A 15,744-nucleotide genomic window follows, 5' to 3' on the forward strand; every position below is an offset into this window, starting at 1 on the left:
ATATTTATATAATTTATTTTAAAATAAATTATTTTAATTTAATTAATTGATTAGTTTAAAATAAAGTTAATAAAAATTTCAAATTATTTAAAATATAAAATATCAAGTTTATAAATATATAATTAATTATTGAGTTATATATTATTAATAATTAATAATAATAAAATTAAAAAATAAATAAATAAATATATATATATAACACTATATATAATATTAATTATTAAAATTTTAAAATAAATGAGTTCAACTCTCAAATACCAAATAACTTTATAAATATAAATTAGTCATTACCCTAATAACATAAGTTAATTATATATATTTGATTTTTTATATAATTTACTTATATGTTTAATTTTTTTTATTATATATTTTATTATTTGTAAGTATGAAAATTTTACATACCTCAATTTATAATTTATGATAATATTATTAATATTAAAATAATATTTTAAATTTTTTAATTCAAAATAATCAAATGGAGAGGTTAAAATCAAATTAGTGTTAATTATTGTGATAATTAAACCCTAATTAGAATAATTAAAAATAAATCAAATTAATTTGGGGTTAAAATATTGTATTTATTACCCAAATTAAACCTAAAAAGGGGTTGAAATAATTTAGTTATGATTTTAAACATAAATTATGTATAACTTATGGCTTAAAACAATTAAATAAATACCCAAAAAAACATAATTTTTATTATGTTGTCAAAAATATTTTTGTGTATTAATTTGGTAAAGAAAAATGAAAGAAAATGATTAAAATTTGATTTTAAATAACCCTTTTATTAAAAATATAAACTGATAATACTAGTGGTAAAAATTATGTTTAAGCTTTGTAGTAGGATTCGTGGCCATCAGGTGAGCGCATGGGCTTCATCCAACACGTCAGGACGTTCCCTCCGGTTGTAACCAAAGGAAGCACGCGCTTAGGTCAACACTGGATCAGCTAACGGGGCGCTAACCCGTTAGCCATATCTCCCGATCACTGAGGGAACGCAACGACGCGTTTCATATTAAATGAAACAATGTCATTTTGTTCGTCTTTGCCGATTGATAGGGCGCACGCCGGAGGTACGCGATCAACGTCGGCGCTCCTTATATAAAAATCTTATCTCCTCTGTTTTTCAACCTTATCCCTCCATTCTTTCACCAACGTGCACGTCTCTACCTCGTCATCATTACCCTTAATGTTTGAATTCAAAAGGTAGACTAGAACTAGGCTACTAAGGACAAAACAGAAATGGAGAAGAAGAATTTCATAAGAAAAATTGAAATTGAATTCGACTATGAAACCGATCTAGCTCGGTTATAAATAGTCATATGTGTTCTTCTTCCAATCCATCGAACAAACATCACAAATTACAGCCTACTTAAAGAAATTCGAAGAACCCTAGCGATTGTCTTTTTGAAGAAATCGTTCCAACGATTTAGGCTTCTTTCCAAGGCTTGTGAAAGCTTCCTATAGATCATTGGAGTGTTCTACAATCGCTAGTAAGATTCCAAGCCTGTTGTAATTAAAGTTAGGATTCAAAATTGGAATTTTTTCAAGTTCGATCGGGCTAATCTTATTTAGGGTTCAATTTCATGTTTTTTATAGTTTAAATTAATCCCTAGATGTTTTTCAAGCTTTTTGTCGAAAGAGATTTTATCAATTCAACCTCAACCAAAAAAACTCAAATTTGATTTGAAAATCTAGAAATTTTGAATTTCATGTTCTTAAGCTTTTAAGATTGAATTTTGATTCAATTAGCTGTCTAACATGTTTGTGAACATGTAAGGATGATTTCCAGAATAAAACAAACATCCCGATCATGTTTGATCCAACTGAAATTTATAAAAAAAAGAGTTTAAATTTTAGTTTTAAAAGTTATTACAAAGCTTGTGTAATGTTCTTGTTTTGGTTGTATTCGATTGTAAACATCATTTCAAAGCTGTTGGGACAAGAATTAGGCCATAAGATGGCCTGAATCAAAAGTTCCCAAATTTTACCCTAAAAATTATTTTGAAAAATGAATCATTATAGAGATCGATAGATCGAGTTTAGGGTTAGGAGTTATGATCCCTACATCCATATGAGTTGTTTGGAACTTACTGATCATATTTTCATGATTAGTATAAAAAGTTACAAACCTGCAATCTTCATACCAAATGAAGAACACTCGGTCCTCTTAGACCTAGTCCTATAGGATCGAGGACTGAGAAGTAGGACCGAGAATCCACGGTCCTGACCGAGACCAAGGACCGAAAAAATTGACATAGGACAAAGACCAATGACCGATGTTATCGAGTCAGGACCAAGCTTTAGGACCGGTGTTCTTGAACAAGGACCGAGAAATTTGATCGAGGATTCTCACCTAAGACCGAGATATCTGACATGGGACCGAGACTCCTAGGTCCCACGACCGAGAAATCTAGATTTGGGACCGACACTCTTAGACCTAGGACTGAACAATTCGAGTTCAAGATCGAGCCTCCCAAACCCAGGGTTGAACCCTCCAGTACTATGATCAAGTATCCCGAGCCCCAATCTAGACCACCCTCAGTCTAGACCAAGCCCATCCGATCCCAGACCGGTAAAATTGAACCCAAGCCCTATGACTCCGGTCCTAAGACCTGTTTGGTTTCACTTTTCAAAATCCAAAATTATTTTTGTAATTTTGGAATCTCAATCTAATTTCAAATAATCCTGAAATGTCGAAAAATGATTTTTTTTTATATTTTCGGGATATTTTCCAAACAAATATTTTGACTAAGGCCCCGATTGGAATTTATTTTTAAATTCTAATACTTTTTTGGTATTTTCAGGTCTTATACTCAATCTTATATAAACACAATCGTAGGTACGCAATCGTAGGTACGCACTTCTAAATAATTTTGTATAATTGTTTACGTAATCTAAATGTATCCTTATTTAGGACCCGGACTACTATTTAAATGAAATAAATGTTATAAATAAATCTTTTGATGGCCAGATTTAAAAAAAAAAGCGTGAAAACCCTTTCCCCGAGCGTAACCAAATAACGAACTCCTTATGAAAAATATGGTCTAAAGTATGTTTATATACGTGCATTTTACTAATTTTTCTAAAATTATTTGGCGACTTTATTTTCAAATAAACAATTTTTATTTAATTATTTTAAACTGAGTTCTAATCAAATTATCATTTGATTATAACAAATCTTCATATTATTAAAATTAATTATTTTTATATAATTAATATTAAAAGTAAGTACTGTCAAAATATTTAAAAATAATTTGTTTATTTTAAAAAGATGTCATCTCGGATACCTGTATTGTCAGGTGTTGTCCGACAAGTGTTAAGATGTGAAAGTGATTTCTCGGGGTTACATTATTAATACTTTTTTTACGTATTATAAATTTATAATAATTAATAATATTAATTAAAAGTTAAGGAGTTTGTGTGGAAGAATAATATTTTAAGAATATTTTGAAAATAATTTTTTACTTTAAAAATAAGTTTTTAGGTTGGAAATAAATTATTATTTGATGTGACATTTATTACGTTTTGAATTTGAGAATGAGTTTTTTTATAAATTGAGATGCTCTTAATTAAACATATTCAATCAATTAAATCAAACTAACCCATCCTAAGATAAATATAATTTTAAAATTAATTTTAAATAACAACCTACATGTTGAAAAATATAAATATAAAAAATATATAGTTAAAAAATAAAAAGCTTTTAGTTACATCATTTAAAAACCATCAAATACTTTATTTTATAAATAAAAAAATACTTTATTTAACTAATTATTTATTGAATGGATTATAAAAATAAAATAAAGATTCATTATACAAATATCTATTCATATAGTTTTCTTCTAACGGTAAACTTCGTGACATTTTGGCTACTTACAACGCAAGTATAAAGCAATATTTGTATTTAAGAGTTAAAAAATAAATCTAAGAATTAACTGTATTTTATTAATCTAAATGCATTTCCCAATTTATTTTTTTGAATAAGATTGCATAATATATTATATAGAATGAAACATAATACTATAATTAGGAATGATCAAATTTATATAATCCCATCTTAATAATATTTCTTATAAAAAAACAAAATCCAGATTTAAGAGTTATAAAATCTAATTCAATCTTTGAATTCTTTCATGTTTTGAAACGGGTAATTTAATTTATAAATTTATAGTATTTTTTTTTTTTCAAAATGGTGAAAATATTTTTAATAAAGTATTATGAGTAGGGGTGAGAAAAATTACCGATATTAAAGGTATATCAAAAATATTGTAAATATCGATTTTTAAGGTACAGTGAAAAAAGGGTAAGGTATGATATTATCGATACCGAAACTATTGTTACGGTGAATGTATGAGATTTTTAAAATTTTGGTATATCGAGATATACCGAAATAGTATTTATAAGTTAAAATATATATAATACTTATAAAAAAATAATTAAATAGATTTGATATTAATTTAATTATAGAAATATAATTTTTGAATAATATCAAAATATAATTATACTGAAATATTATTCAATATATGCGATCTCTACCTTACCGGTAAGATTGATTTTTTTTTAAGTTAATATGTTTTTTATGTATCAAATGTATAATACCGATACCATACCGAAATTAAGGTAATGTATGAATTTTTTGTATACCGAAATTAAGGTATATCAAAATTAAGGTATATCGAAATCTAGGTTAGGTAATGTATTAATTTTTTGCATACCGAAATTTCCGGTAATGTATAGAGTATGGATAAAACATTAAAGTATATCGTACTGATCCACCCCTAATTATGAGTATCTTAAACTGAAAGCTTGTCACCATCTTAAATTAAATGATGACAATTTAAATTAATTTATAACTTATGTAATTTTATAAAATATATATATATATATATATTTTTTTGAATTTTAGGAAGATATAATGCTCCTCACTTTGTAATTTTTTTAAGTATTATATTTAAAAAAAAAGATTTATTACATGTCTAGATAATTGTATTAAAATAATTAAATGGTTCTCTATTATTCTGTAATGGATAATTTTGGTCTTTAAATTAATTTATTAAATGATAATAAAATTAAATTAAAACCAACAAATAAATTACTAAAATATACACTTATTTGTTTATAGAGAGATTAAGAATATAAATATATACTCTTTAAAACTCCAATAGAAATTTTTTTAATATACACTACACATAATGTAATTGAATTTTCACTTAGATTATAATTTTGAACTTAAAAATTAATTTATTATGTATTAATAATATTTTTTTAAACATATTAAAGTATCCATGCCATTATATATTTAGAAACTAAAATAAAAATAGAAACCCACAAGAACTCCAATTCAATGATTCCTTAATACACAAATATAATTGAATTTTAACTTATAGTAATATTTGTATTAAATAATATAATTAATAAAAATTATAAACTATTTTTTATTAAATAAAATAATATTATATATGCATTCATTTATTTTCTCAAAACACCTAATAAAGTTTATTATTAAAATATATAAAGTTTATTAGTAATAATTGATGAGGGTGAATTGACATTTTTTATTATTTTTATTCTTAATGTAGAATTCTAGCACAACCATCCATCACACTTATTTTCAAATAAAATTATAAATAATGATTTTATTAAAATTTGAATTATGTGTAAATTAGGTATGAATCATAATTCCATTTTTGTTAATAAAAATCAGACTCATTTTTCTTCTCCTCCCTCATTTCCTTCTCACAATCAATCTTCAATTCTTTCATCATTTTCAGATCCTCTTATCTATTCTTTCTGAATTACTTATAGTTACCAAATTAATCAAATACTATATATTATTACTATTATTTTTTTATGTTCTTTTCACTATTTTTACTTTCAATTTGTTTAATTTTTTATGTATATATTTATCATGTTACATTATATATACTTAATTTTTTTTTATAAAATAATCTTCTCATCCAACCAAAAGAATTATAACTAAACTATAATTTTTTAATTTTTTAAAACATAAAAATTAAATTGTAATTTAATTAATACTAATTTTTGTGAAATTCAAATTCAAAAAAATTGTTATATTATTTCAAAGTATAATATTATCCTAAAACAAAATATAGTATTACATTAAATTGCATTTGACCAATACATTAATGGCAATAAAATTGATAAAATTTGAATAGAACTCATGTTTTACTCAAATAAATTTTCTTTATTGAAAATAGGTAAAGGGTTAGAAAAATAAATAAATCTTTAACCATACAAGTCTTTGCATTGGGATTGGAGGATTCTTCATAGTGTCACCTCTAAACCTTTTTGACTTTCTCTCTCCAATTTTGTTTGGATATAGGGTTTGACTATCTCTATCACTCTTCATAAAAACCTTACTTTTTTTTAAATTTTTTAAAAATATTTTTAAATTTTATGATAGTCTAATATTAATATTTTCCCATGCTAACCATAATGGAAATAAATCTAGCATTGATATTCTCTTTCTTTCTAGATTACATGCATCTCTTTCTCTCTCTTCAACATCTCTCCGTGTTTCTGCATTAACTGTGTATCTTTTTCTATATATAAATATAGCTGACCGCCTTTATCCGCCCGGCCTTCCCCTTGTTTAATTAAAGTTCATACCTTCAATCTTCTTCTTCCATTAAACCCTTTTCGTACTCTTCTTCTTCTGTTTGTAAAGTTCTTACCTTTTGATTCCCTGTTATTATTAATGCCGGAGAGAGAATCCTAGCTTTCTGAAATGGGTGTTTTACAACTATGGATTTTCAGTATATTCTTTCAAGCCTATTTTTCAAGATCCCAGAATCTCTCATGCAATCCGACAGATTTCAATTCATTGCGGGGTTTCTTGAATGAATTGAGTACAGGAGTTGCTGGCTGGGACGCTGTCAATTGTTGTAACTGGACTGGAGTTACTTGCGATTCGAGTTCCGGTCGGGTGATTAAGTTGGAATTAACGAAACAGAATCTAATGGGTAGCTTATCTGATTCTCTTGGAAATCTGGATCAACTTAGAACACTTAATCTCTCACGTAACTTCATCCATGGTCAGATTCCCTCTTCTTTATTCATCATGTCGAATTTAGTTGTAATGGATTTGAGTGACAATGATTTCTCCGGTTCGATTCCGACCATTATTTCACTTCCGGCGCTTGAAATTATCGATGTTTCTGACAATAAAATCATCGGTTCGATTCCTGTTGGGTTTTGTACTAGGGGAACCAAGATTCAAAGTATCAATCTTTCTCTTAATTATCTCATCGGTGGGATACCCGCCGGAATCGGGAACTGCACTGAATTGATGTATCTTTCTCTTGGTTATAATTTACTCGATGGGGGTCTTCCAGATGAGCTTTTCCGGTTAACTAATTTGACATGGTTAACCTTCCCGGAGAATCGAATCTCCGGGAAGCTTGGTAATGAGATTGGTAATCTATCTAATCTTGTTAGATTAGATTTATCTTCAAATCTGTTTTCAGGTGTTATTCCAGATGCTTTCTATGGTATGAAGAAACTACACTATTTTTCAGCTCAATCTAATCAACTCACCGGTTTGATACCCTTTTCATTGTCGAATTCACCTAGCCTTGGTTCCCTTGTATTGAGGAATAATTCTTTATATGGTCATATTGATTTGAATTGTTCAGCTATGGTGAATCTAACTTCACTCGATTTAGCCACCAATCAATTCGATGGATCTATACCCAGTAATCTCCCAAGTTGTCCCAAGTTGATGGCTTTGAACCTTGCCCGGAATAGATTCATTGGAAAAATCCCAGAAAGCTATAGGAACTTTCCAAGTCTCTCGTTTTTATCTCTATCAAACTGTACTGGTCTGTATAATATCTCATCCGCTCTTGATATCTTACAGAATTGTCCAAACTTGACCACTCTGGTTTTAACCTTAAATTTTCGAAACGAAGAGTTGCCGGGGAATTCACTTGCGCATTTTGGGAAGCTGAGGGCACTTGTGATCGCGAACTGTGGATTGACGGGTGTGCTTCCTGCATGGTTGAGTGGTTTATCGAATCTTCAGTTGTTGGATTTATCGTGGAATCGTCTGACTGGTTCAATTCCTCCATGGTTTGGTGATTTCCAGCATATGTTCTATCTGGACTTATCGAATAACTCTTTCACTGGAAATATACCGAGAAGTTTAACCAATTTGCAGAGTCTGATCTTCAGAAATATCTCATTGGAAGAGCCTTCTCCTGATTTCCCTTTTTTCGTGAGGAAGAACACAAGCGTGAGAGGTTTACAGTATAATCAGATCATGAGTTTTCCGCCAACTCTAGAACTCAGCAACAATTTCCTCACCGGGGAAATTTGGGAAGAGTTTGGGAATTTGATAAAGGTACATGTATTCAATCTTAAATGCAATAATCTATCTGGTAACATCCCCAGTTCATTGTCTGGTATGAGAAGCGTTGAAACACTAGATTTATCCCATAATAATCTCTCTGGAAGTATACCAATTTCATTGGTGAAACTCACTTTTCTGTCAAAGTTCAGTGTTGCTTATAATCAACTATCTGGAATCATACCTGAAACAGGTCAGTTTCCAACGTTTCCAAACTCGAGTTTCGAAGGGAATCAACATCTATGCTGGCAACGATCCATGCCATGCGACGGAAGCAGCAGCGGCAGGGGAAGCATTGTTCCTCGAAATTCAAGTAGAAGTAAAGGTGAAATAATTGGGATGGCGGTTGGAGTTGGATTAAGTATAGGTATTGTTATTACTCTAAGCGTGTTGATTATTCTACGAGCGATTAAACGCAAAGAGGTTGATCATGAACAAGACGAATCCACATACGAAAATGAGGACAATTCAGATGAATTGGAGTCGAAATTGGTTATGTTTCTTTTCCATAACAAGGAGATTGACAATGAATTTTCTCTAGGCGATCTTCTGAAATCCACAGGTGATTTCGATCAAGCAAACATAATCGGTTGTGGTGGATTCGGTATGGTTTACAAAGCAATGCTTCCCGACGGTAGAAAAGTAGCAGTTAAACGTCTCTCAGGCGATTGCGGTGAAATGGAACGAGAATTTCATGCAGAAATCGAAGCCTTATCTAAAGCTCAACATCCAAATCTAGTCCTCCTTCAAGGCTACTGTAATTACAGAACTGACAAGCTTCTAATATACTCGTTCATGGAAAACGGCAGTTTGGATTACTGGCTACACGAGAAATACGATGGACGATCAGTTCTCAATTGGCATAGGAGGTTGAACATTGCAAAAGGCGCGGTGAATGGACTGGCTTATCTGCATCAATCGTGTGAACCGCATATACTTCATAGAGATATAAAAACGAGTAACATTCTATTAGACGGAGAATTCAGAGCTCATTTGGCTGATTTCGGATTGGCGAGGTTTATGCAGCCTTATAATACACATGTCACGACTGATTTAGTTGGGACATTGGGATATATTCCGCCTGAGTATGGACAAGCCTCGGTGGCGTCGTATAAAGGGGATGTTTATAGTTTCGGTGTTGTTCTTCTTGAACTTTTGACGGGGAAAAGACCGATAGATATGTGTAAGGCGAAAGGAAATAGGGATATGATATCTTGGGTGATGCAGATGAAGAGTGAAAGGAAGGAAAAGGAAGTGATGGATTTGGAGGTTTATTGTGAGGAATATGGTGGTGAAATGATTAGTGTTCTTGATATTGCTTGTTGTTGTTTGAATGAATGTCCTAAACTTAGACCTTCTACTTTGCAGTTAGTTTCTTGGTTAGAACAGATTTAAAGTTCTTATCATTTTTTTTAATTCTTAAAGGTTTAAATTATATGGAATGGTAAATGTTTGGTATCAATCCATATAAGAGCTTTCTTATAATTTATACTTTTTGTTTTTGTAACTAGTTTTTTAATTTATTGGTATTCAAAGAACCTTTTTAGAAGAGTTGACTTGTAACTTTAATTGATAAGAATATGTTATCAAATTAATTTCTTTAGCAAAATTAAAATTGTGTTAAAAAGAATTGCTTTTTAATTCAATTTTTGTTTAAAAACATTCATTAAATCCAATCTTAAATAATTTATGTACATTTATTATTGAGAGATAATGAATATAAAAAATTATAGAAATTGTAACATATTTTGTCTGTCTCAAATTATAAAAAAGAGACATTGAGGAAGAAAAAGATATGACGAAAATGTAGGGATGATGTCTTAAATCTCCCAGTGGATTGAAAATTTGAAAATTCTCCTTAAATTTTTAATTAATTCAAAAGATGACACATTAATATATTTCTCGCTCCTCTATTTTTTATTTTTTCTCTATAATATTGACAGAAAAGTGTAACAAGAATCTATTGAAAATTCTTTCAAAAATGATATAATAATTATTTTGTCAATATTTTACTGGCTCATTATGATTTCTCAACAAAAAAAAAAGTTAATATAACTTTTATAATTGCTTACTAACTAATTTTAATTAATTGATAACATTATATTTAATGTTGAAATAAATTAAATTATTCATGTATAAACTTGAGAAATTTTCAAAATTTATTGTTGAATTTATTTTAGTAAAAGAAAAGTATTCAACTACTCGAATGAAATCATGTATCCGAAACAACCAATTCGTTTGAATTTAGGGTCGGTTATAGATATTAAATTTAGTATAACAAAATTGTTTTTTTATAATACATGTTTAGGTGAAAAACTAGAACAATTAGAATTATTAGGACAATGGTTCAATGTCAGCTATAACTAGAGCCCAAACAATACTTTATAAAATGTAATAATAACTAATATTAATCTCACAATGATGATAAATATTTACTAAAAACACATGATCATATCCATGATTGTACAAACTATTCAAATTGACTTTTGAACTTAACATGTCCAAATCCATGAATGAGAGATATAGATATACCCCATCGGGCACAAAAGACACAAACTATAAAAAAAAAAAACATTCTAGTGTAATAATGCTACAAATCAAGACAAGATTTCCCACTTCAATGGCACAATATATAAATATATAGTAGTAGTAGTACTCACAAATTGTGTTTGGTACTTTTTGAAGATCAAGAAATGGAGGATTCTGAGTCATCTTCCATCTCATGAACAGCTTGAAGAGGTCCACCACTTCCAGAAATGAAGCCACTTTCTGAAGAGACAATAACATTGTTAGACATACCATTCCCAAATAGACATATCTGAGGCTCTATTCGATTCAAACGGTTCCATTCTTCATCTGATAATGACCAGTTGAATATGTCTATGTTTTTCCGTATCCTGTCTGTTCTTACGCTGCATGGAAGCACGCTAGTTCCTCGTTGTAACCCCCACTTCAGTACTACCTGCAAATATTACCAAATCATTCAAAACAAGTTTAATACAAGTTACGACAACAGATGTCATGAGTTAATCGAAAAGGGATGTGTCTAAAGAAAACCTCAAAGTTCCTGATCTAGATTCTTGAAGGTGCTGAAGTCAACTTGGTTCTCCAAATTCTTAGTGGGTGTCCAAACTCATAATCAATATATTCATAATCCATATTTACAACTTTTCCATTATACTACTTATTAATATATCCTTACTACTTACTATTAAGCCCATTTTCTAGTCGTCTAGGTAGTATTTTACCTTCAAACAGGATGATAAGTATTCGTGTTAGAATAAAATTACTTCCATTAAAACTAGAATAAATGCAAAGCTCGCATTGATAGTAGAAGTCATACAAACCAGCTACAGAACATAGCATTTGAGATCAGGTAGAAAAAGATTAAAGTATATCTGGGTTTATTTCAAGGTAAACTTTTTCTTTTGGAAAAGAATTATGTGATGAAAAAGTGGATTAGGTGAATTATTTGAATCAAATGAACAAAATATCACTAGAATTTAGTATTTAAAAGTATTATAAAGAATCAAATAAAGGTGTTTTAGTTGATAATTTGAATGTTTTGAAGAGAAAAATGATTGAGGATGGAATATTGGTTTACGTGGATTTAATCAACTAGATTCACTTGAACAAGGCTCGAGATTCACTTGATTTGTCATTCTGATTTTAAGAAACCATCTATTAAGCACATAACAAAGAATATAAGGATTTATCCTTAGACAACTAGAACCATCTGAAATCAAGTCAAAAACAGGTTACGATGAACAATGGATAGATACACAATTTCATGCCTTCAAATGATCAATTAAAATTCAAGTTCATATATGGCCACATGTAAACTAATAAAATACCCAGAAAACTAGAGCTGTAATGATTTACCTGTTCAGGAGTCTTTCCATGCTTGTCTGCTATTTCAGCAACTACTGACAATTTCAACATTGGACTATGAACTGATCTCGACCTTCTGAAAGATATGCGAGGAGTTCCCGGTTCATCTTCCCCACCAGACCCACTGTCGTATGATCCTGGGGCCGAAGGTACGCCAAGCGGTGTATGAGCTGATACGTGGATCCCTTTTGATTGACAGAATTTCACTAGATCATCTTGCCTCCAAAAAGGATGCAACTCTACCTATAATAGTAGCCATTTCAAGACATATATAAACAATAGCAAGACAGAAAAGGCTCAATGTTAACAAAAAAAATGAAGCGGAAAGGCCACACGAAGCTCATGTCACAGTCATAGAACATGGGTTGATGATCAGAATACAGGCCAGATATTAAGAAATCATGATGCATATGGTAAATTCTCATCTGTGAATTATACATGGAAACAAAGAGCTTGTTTGATAATCTTTTTTCTAAAAAACTCGTTTAATGTAAAAATGGATTATTTGGGTTAAATGACTAAAATATTCTTTGTATTTAACATTTAAAATCTTATAAAAAATAAAGTAAGGGTGAATCGAACTTAAGAGCTCATGTACTAAACCCCTTAGTCCAAGCCTACTCAGAGTGGGTAAGGAGAAAGAAGTTATAAATTGAAAGTAATATAACAAAATTTCCAAGAGAATAGCACATAATTTAGGCAAGACATAAACTCAATTCATCACATGTCACAAACACCTAGAAAAGCCCATATAAACAAACTACTGTAAAGGCTTGTAACCAGTCGAGAGTCTAATGTCTTTAAGGCTATGTTTGGATTTGTACAAGGATACATATGGTTAAGCCCAATTCTATTGTTTGTTTAAAGACTTAAAATATTAATTGAAATTAGAAATAGAATTCTATGTAGCTGCTAGAGTGGAGTTTGACTCTAAAGGGAAAGACCCTCGATTTTCCAAGTATGAAATTAAAATGTGTATATTTATGTAGGTGCAATTCCACTCCAATAACCTCCGAATTCCAATTCCAGAAAGGCCATTCTTCCAACTATTTGTTAATTAGCTGAAAATTAGTGCTCTTAAATGTTCAAATGTAATACAAAACAAAAAAGTAAGAAAATTGAAGAAGAAAATCAAATAAATCTCTTAAGATTCACCGTTCAATGATTTCTCCAAACATAGGAATTGAATTGTAATCCAATGCTGATTCTAATAGAATTGAAATTGAAATTCTAATTACAGTTCCAATTTCACTCATCCAATCAAGACTAATTGAAATTAGAATTCTAATTTTATAAGAAATTGAATTACAATTGAATTATTATGTTTTGAGAAACCATAGAATTCCAAAGTAAGAAGGATGGAATTGAAACTTAAAAATTCATCAAACAAGCGAAGGATTTGAAATTGGACCCCAATTTCCAATTCCGCCCCGAAACAAACATAACCTAAGAGTTCTATCAACTTTGTTTCTACCCATATTCATCACACCCTCCTACACGAAGAAGCTGATTTAAGCAAAATTTTAGGAAATTTAAGATTGAGAGGCATACCTGATTGACTGCAGGAACAATTTTAGCAAATTTAAGCAATTCTTTGATAAGCTGTACACTGAAATTGCTAACTCCTATAGCACGAACTAGACCAGATTCAACTAAACCCTCCATAGTCTTCCAAGTAGTTTTCAAGCGATTTAGGAACTGCCTATGCTCACTTTCTGGCTTGATTGGTGGATCAGTGGCATCACCAAATGCAGCATTCTCACTCCAATGCATCAAATACAGATCCAAGTAAGAAACACCCAAATTCTTAACAGAAACCCTCACAGAATTCTCAATCTTATTCAGTGAATTCATTGTATAAAAGAATTTAGAAGTTAAGAAAACATCTTCCCTCTTCAAAGAACCTCCTCTAAGAGCTTCCGCCAGCGCTTCCCCAACCTCGATCTCGTTTCCATAAAGATGGGAACAGTCTATATGATGATAACCAACAGCTAACGCAGTTTTCACTGCTTCAACACAAAGGTCTCCACCACTCTGCCATGTCCCAAGCCCTATGGCTGGAATTCTAGCACCAGTATTCAACAGAAAAGAAGTTCCAGACAAAGCAAGTTTTCCTTTCATTTCAAAAGGGTAGTTTGGTTGATGATGGATCCGATTAGCGAAAGTGACAAAAGCATGAGAGGTGACCTAGTTTATACGAGATTTAGAAGATTGAAATGAAGGGTTATATTAGATAGTGAATAAGACAAAGGAATGAATACCTGTTTGACAAAATAACCTTAGCTGGAATGATGGAAACAGAGTTTTGAACTGTAAAAGTCACCAATCCAAGATGGGGTCAGAAAGGAGAAGCAGAAAGGAGGGTTTTGTTTCTGAGAAAGTACCAAATCATTACCAATTTGGCTGCTTTATTTTACCATGTGATTGCTGCTGCTGATGATATCTATAGTGGTCAACAACGGCAGTTGGCACCTAACAGGACAAGAAGAAATGGTATTATACAAAGAGAAAGCTAACAAATTGAAACTCTTTCTTTCTTCTTCTTCCTCAAACTTGCTTGGAATCCAGTTTTTTAAGTCACTGAAAGAGTAAATGATGGAAAGAATTGACTTTGATTCTCTTTAAGAATCTGACCTAAAAAGATCAATCTTTAGACTACTTTGATCAAGTGTATTCATTAATAACTTAATCCGGCAGTTTCAAAGCTACACTTGTTTGAACAATTTATTTGAAATAAAAATAGCTTAATTCCAATTTTATATGTTCAAATTAGGGATGAATTGTGATTTTGTATTTAAATGGAGAATGTGGTAAGAATAATATTTATAAAGAGAATTGAATACAGTTTATCTTACTAAAAATTGAGTAAAATTTTAGAAAAAACTCATATCAAACAAAACATTGTAATTATATGAAATTGATAGTGTAGAGAGATAAACAAGGTTAGTAGTAAGTCATAAAAAAAATCATAACTTAACTTTCTATTTTTTTCACTTATATTATTAAACTTATAAAAATGGATTTCCGGAGGGTTATTTAAACAAGGGAGGTGTTTTTCTCACCCCTCCCATATTCCTGCACCGACTCCCATTATTCAATTAACTTCAAAATTACTTATTTATCTCTATTACTTTTATATATTTACCTTTTTATTTCATTTATTTTACTTATTTTATTTTATTTAATTATTAAGTTTTTTATTAAATATAATTAATTAATTAATTTTTAATATATTTTTTATTTAATTTTATTTATTTAATTAAAAATATAAAATATTATTATTTTTTATATTATAATTATTTAAAATATATTAAATATTGAAATGTGTATTAATTTAATAAAATATAATAATAAGTATTTTAATATATATAAATATATATATATATAATTAATATAATAAAATATTAAATATTTATATTTTATTAAATTAAATTAAAACATACTTTAATATTTTATATATTTTAAACAATTATAATATAAAA

General features: G+C 29.6%; 2 protein-coding genes across 3 annotated transcripts; one reads left to right on the forward strand and one right to left on the reverse strand.

Annotated features, from left to right (window-relative positions):
- Window positions 1–6,751: 6,751 nt before the first annotated feature.
- Window positions 6,752–9,783, forward strand: LOC124909773 (phytosulfokine receptor 1). Its single transcript, XM_047450416.1, has one exon. The coding sequence runs from the start codon at window positions 6,752–6,754 to the stop codon at window positions 9,764–9,766; it is 3,015 nt and encodes a 1,004-aa protein (XP_047306372.1). The 3' UTR covers window positions 9,767–9,783.
- Window positions 9,784–10,763: 980 nt separating this feature from the next.
- On the reverse strand, window positions 10,764–14,810 carry LOC124945928 (aldo-keto reductase family 4 member C10-like). Of its 2 annotated transcripts, XM_047486457.1 has the most exons (5): window positions 14,658–14,810; window positions 14,524–14,572; window positions 13,814–14,449; window positions 12,254–12,505; window positions 10,764–11,333 (listed from the first exon to the last, which is right to left on the reverse strand). In XM_047486457.1, the coding sequence occupies exons 3-5, from the start codon at window positions 14,381–14,383 to the stop codon at window positions 11,058–11,060; spliced, it is 1,098 nt and encodes a 365-aa protein (XP_047342413.1). In that variant the 5' UTR covers window positions 14,384–14,449; window positions 14,524–14,572; window positions 14,658–14,810; the 3' UTR covers window positions 10,764–11,057. The 2 variants fall into 2 exon arrangements, with proteins under 2 accessions (XP_047342413.1, XP_047342412.1); XM_047486456.1 differs by having other exon boundaries at window positions 14,524–14,794.
- Window positions 14,811–15,744: the final 934 nt, after the last annotated feature.

Source organism: Impatiens glandulifera, chromosome 7, assembly GCF_907164915.1.
Source record: "Impatiens glandulifera chromosome 7, dImpGla2.1, whole genome shotgun sequence".
Classification (NCBI taxonomy): Eukaryota; Viridiplantae; Streptophyta; class Magnoliopsida; order Ericales; family Balsaminaceae; genus Impatiens; species Impatiens glandulifera.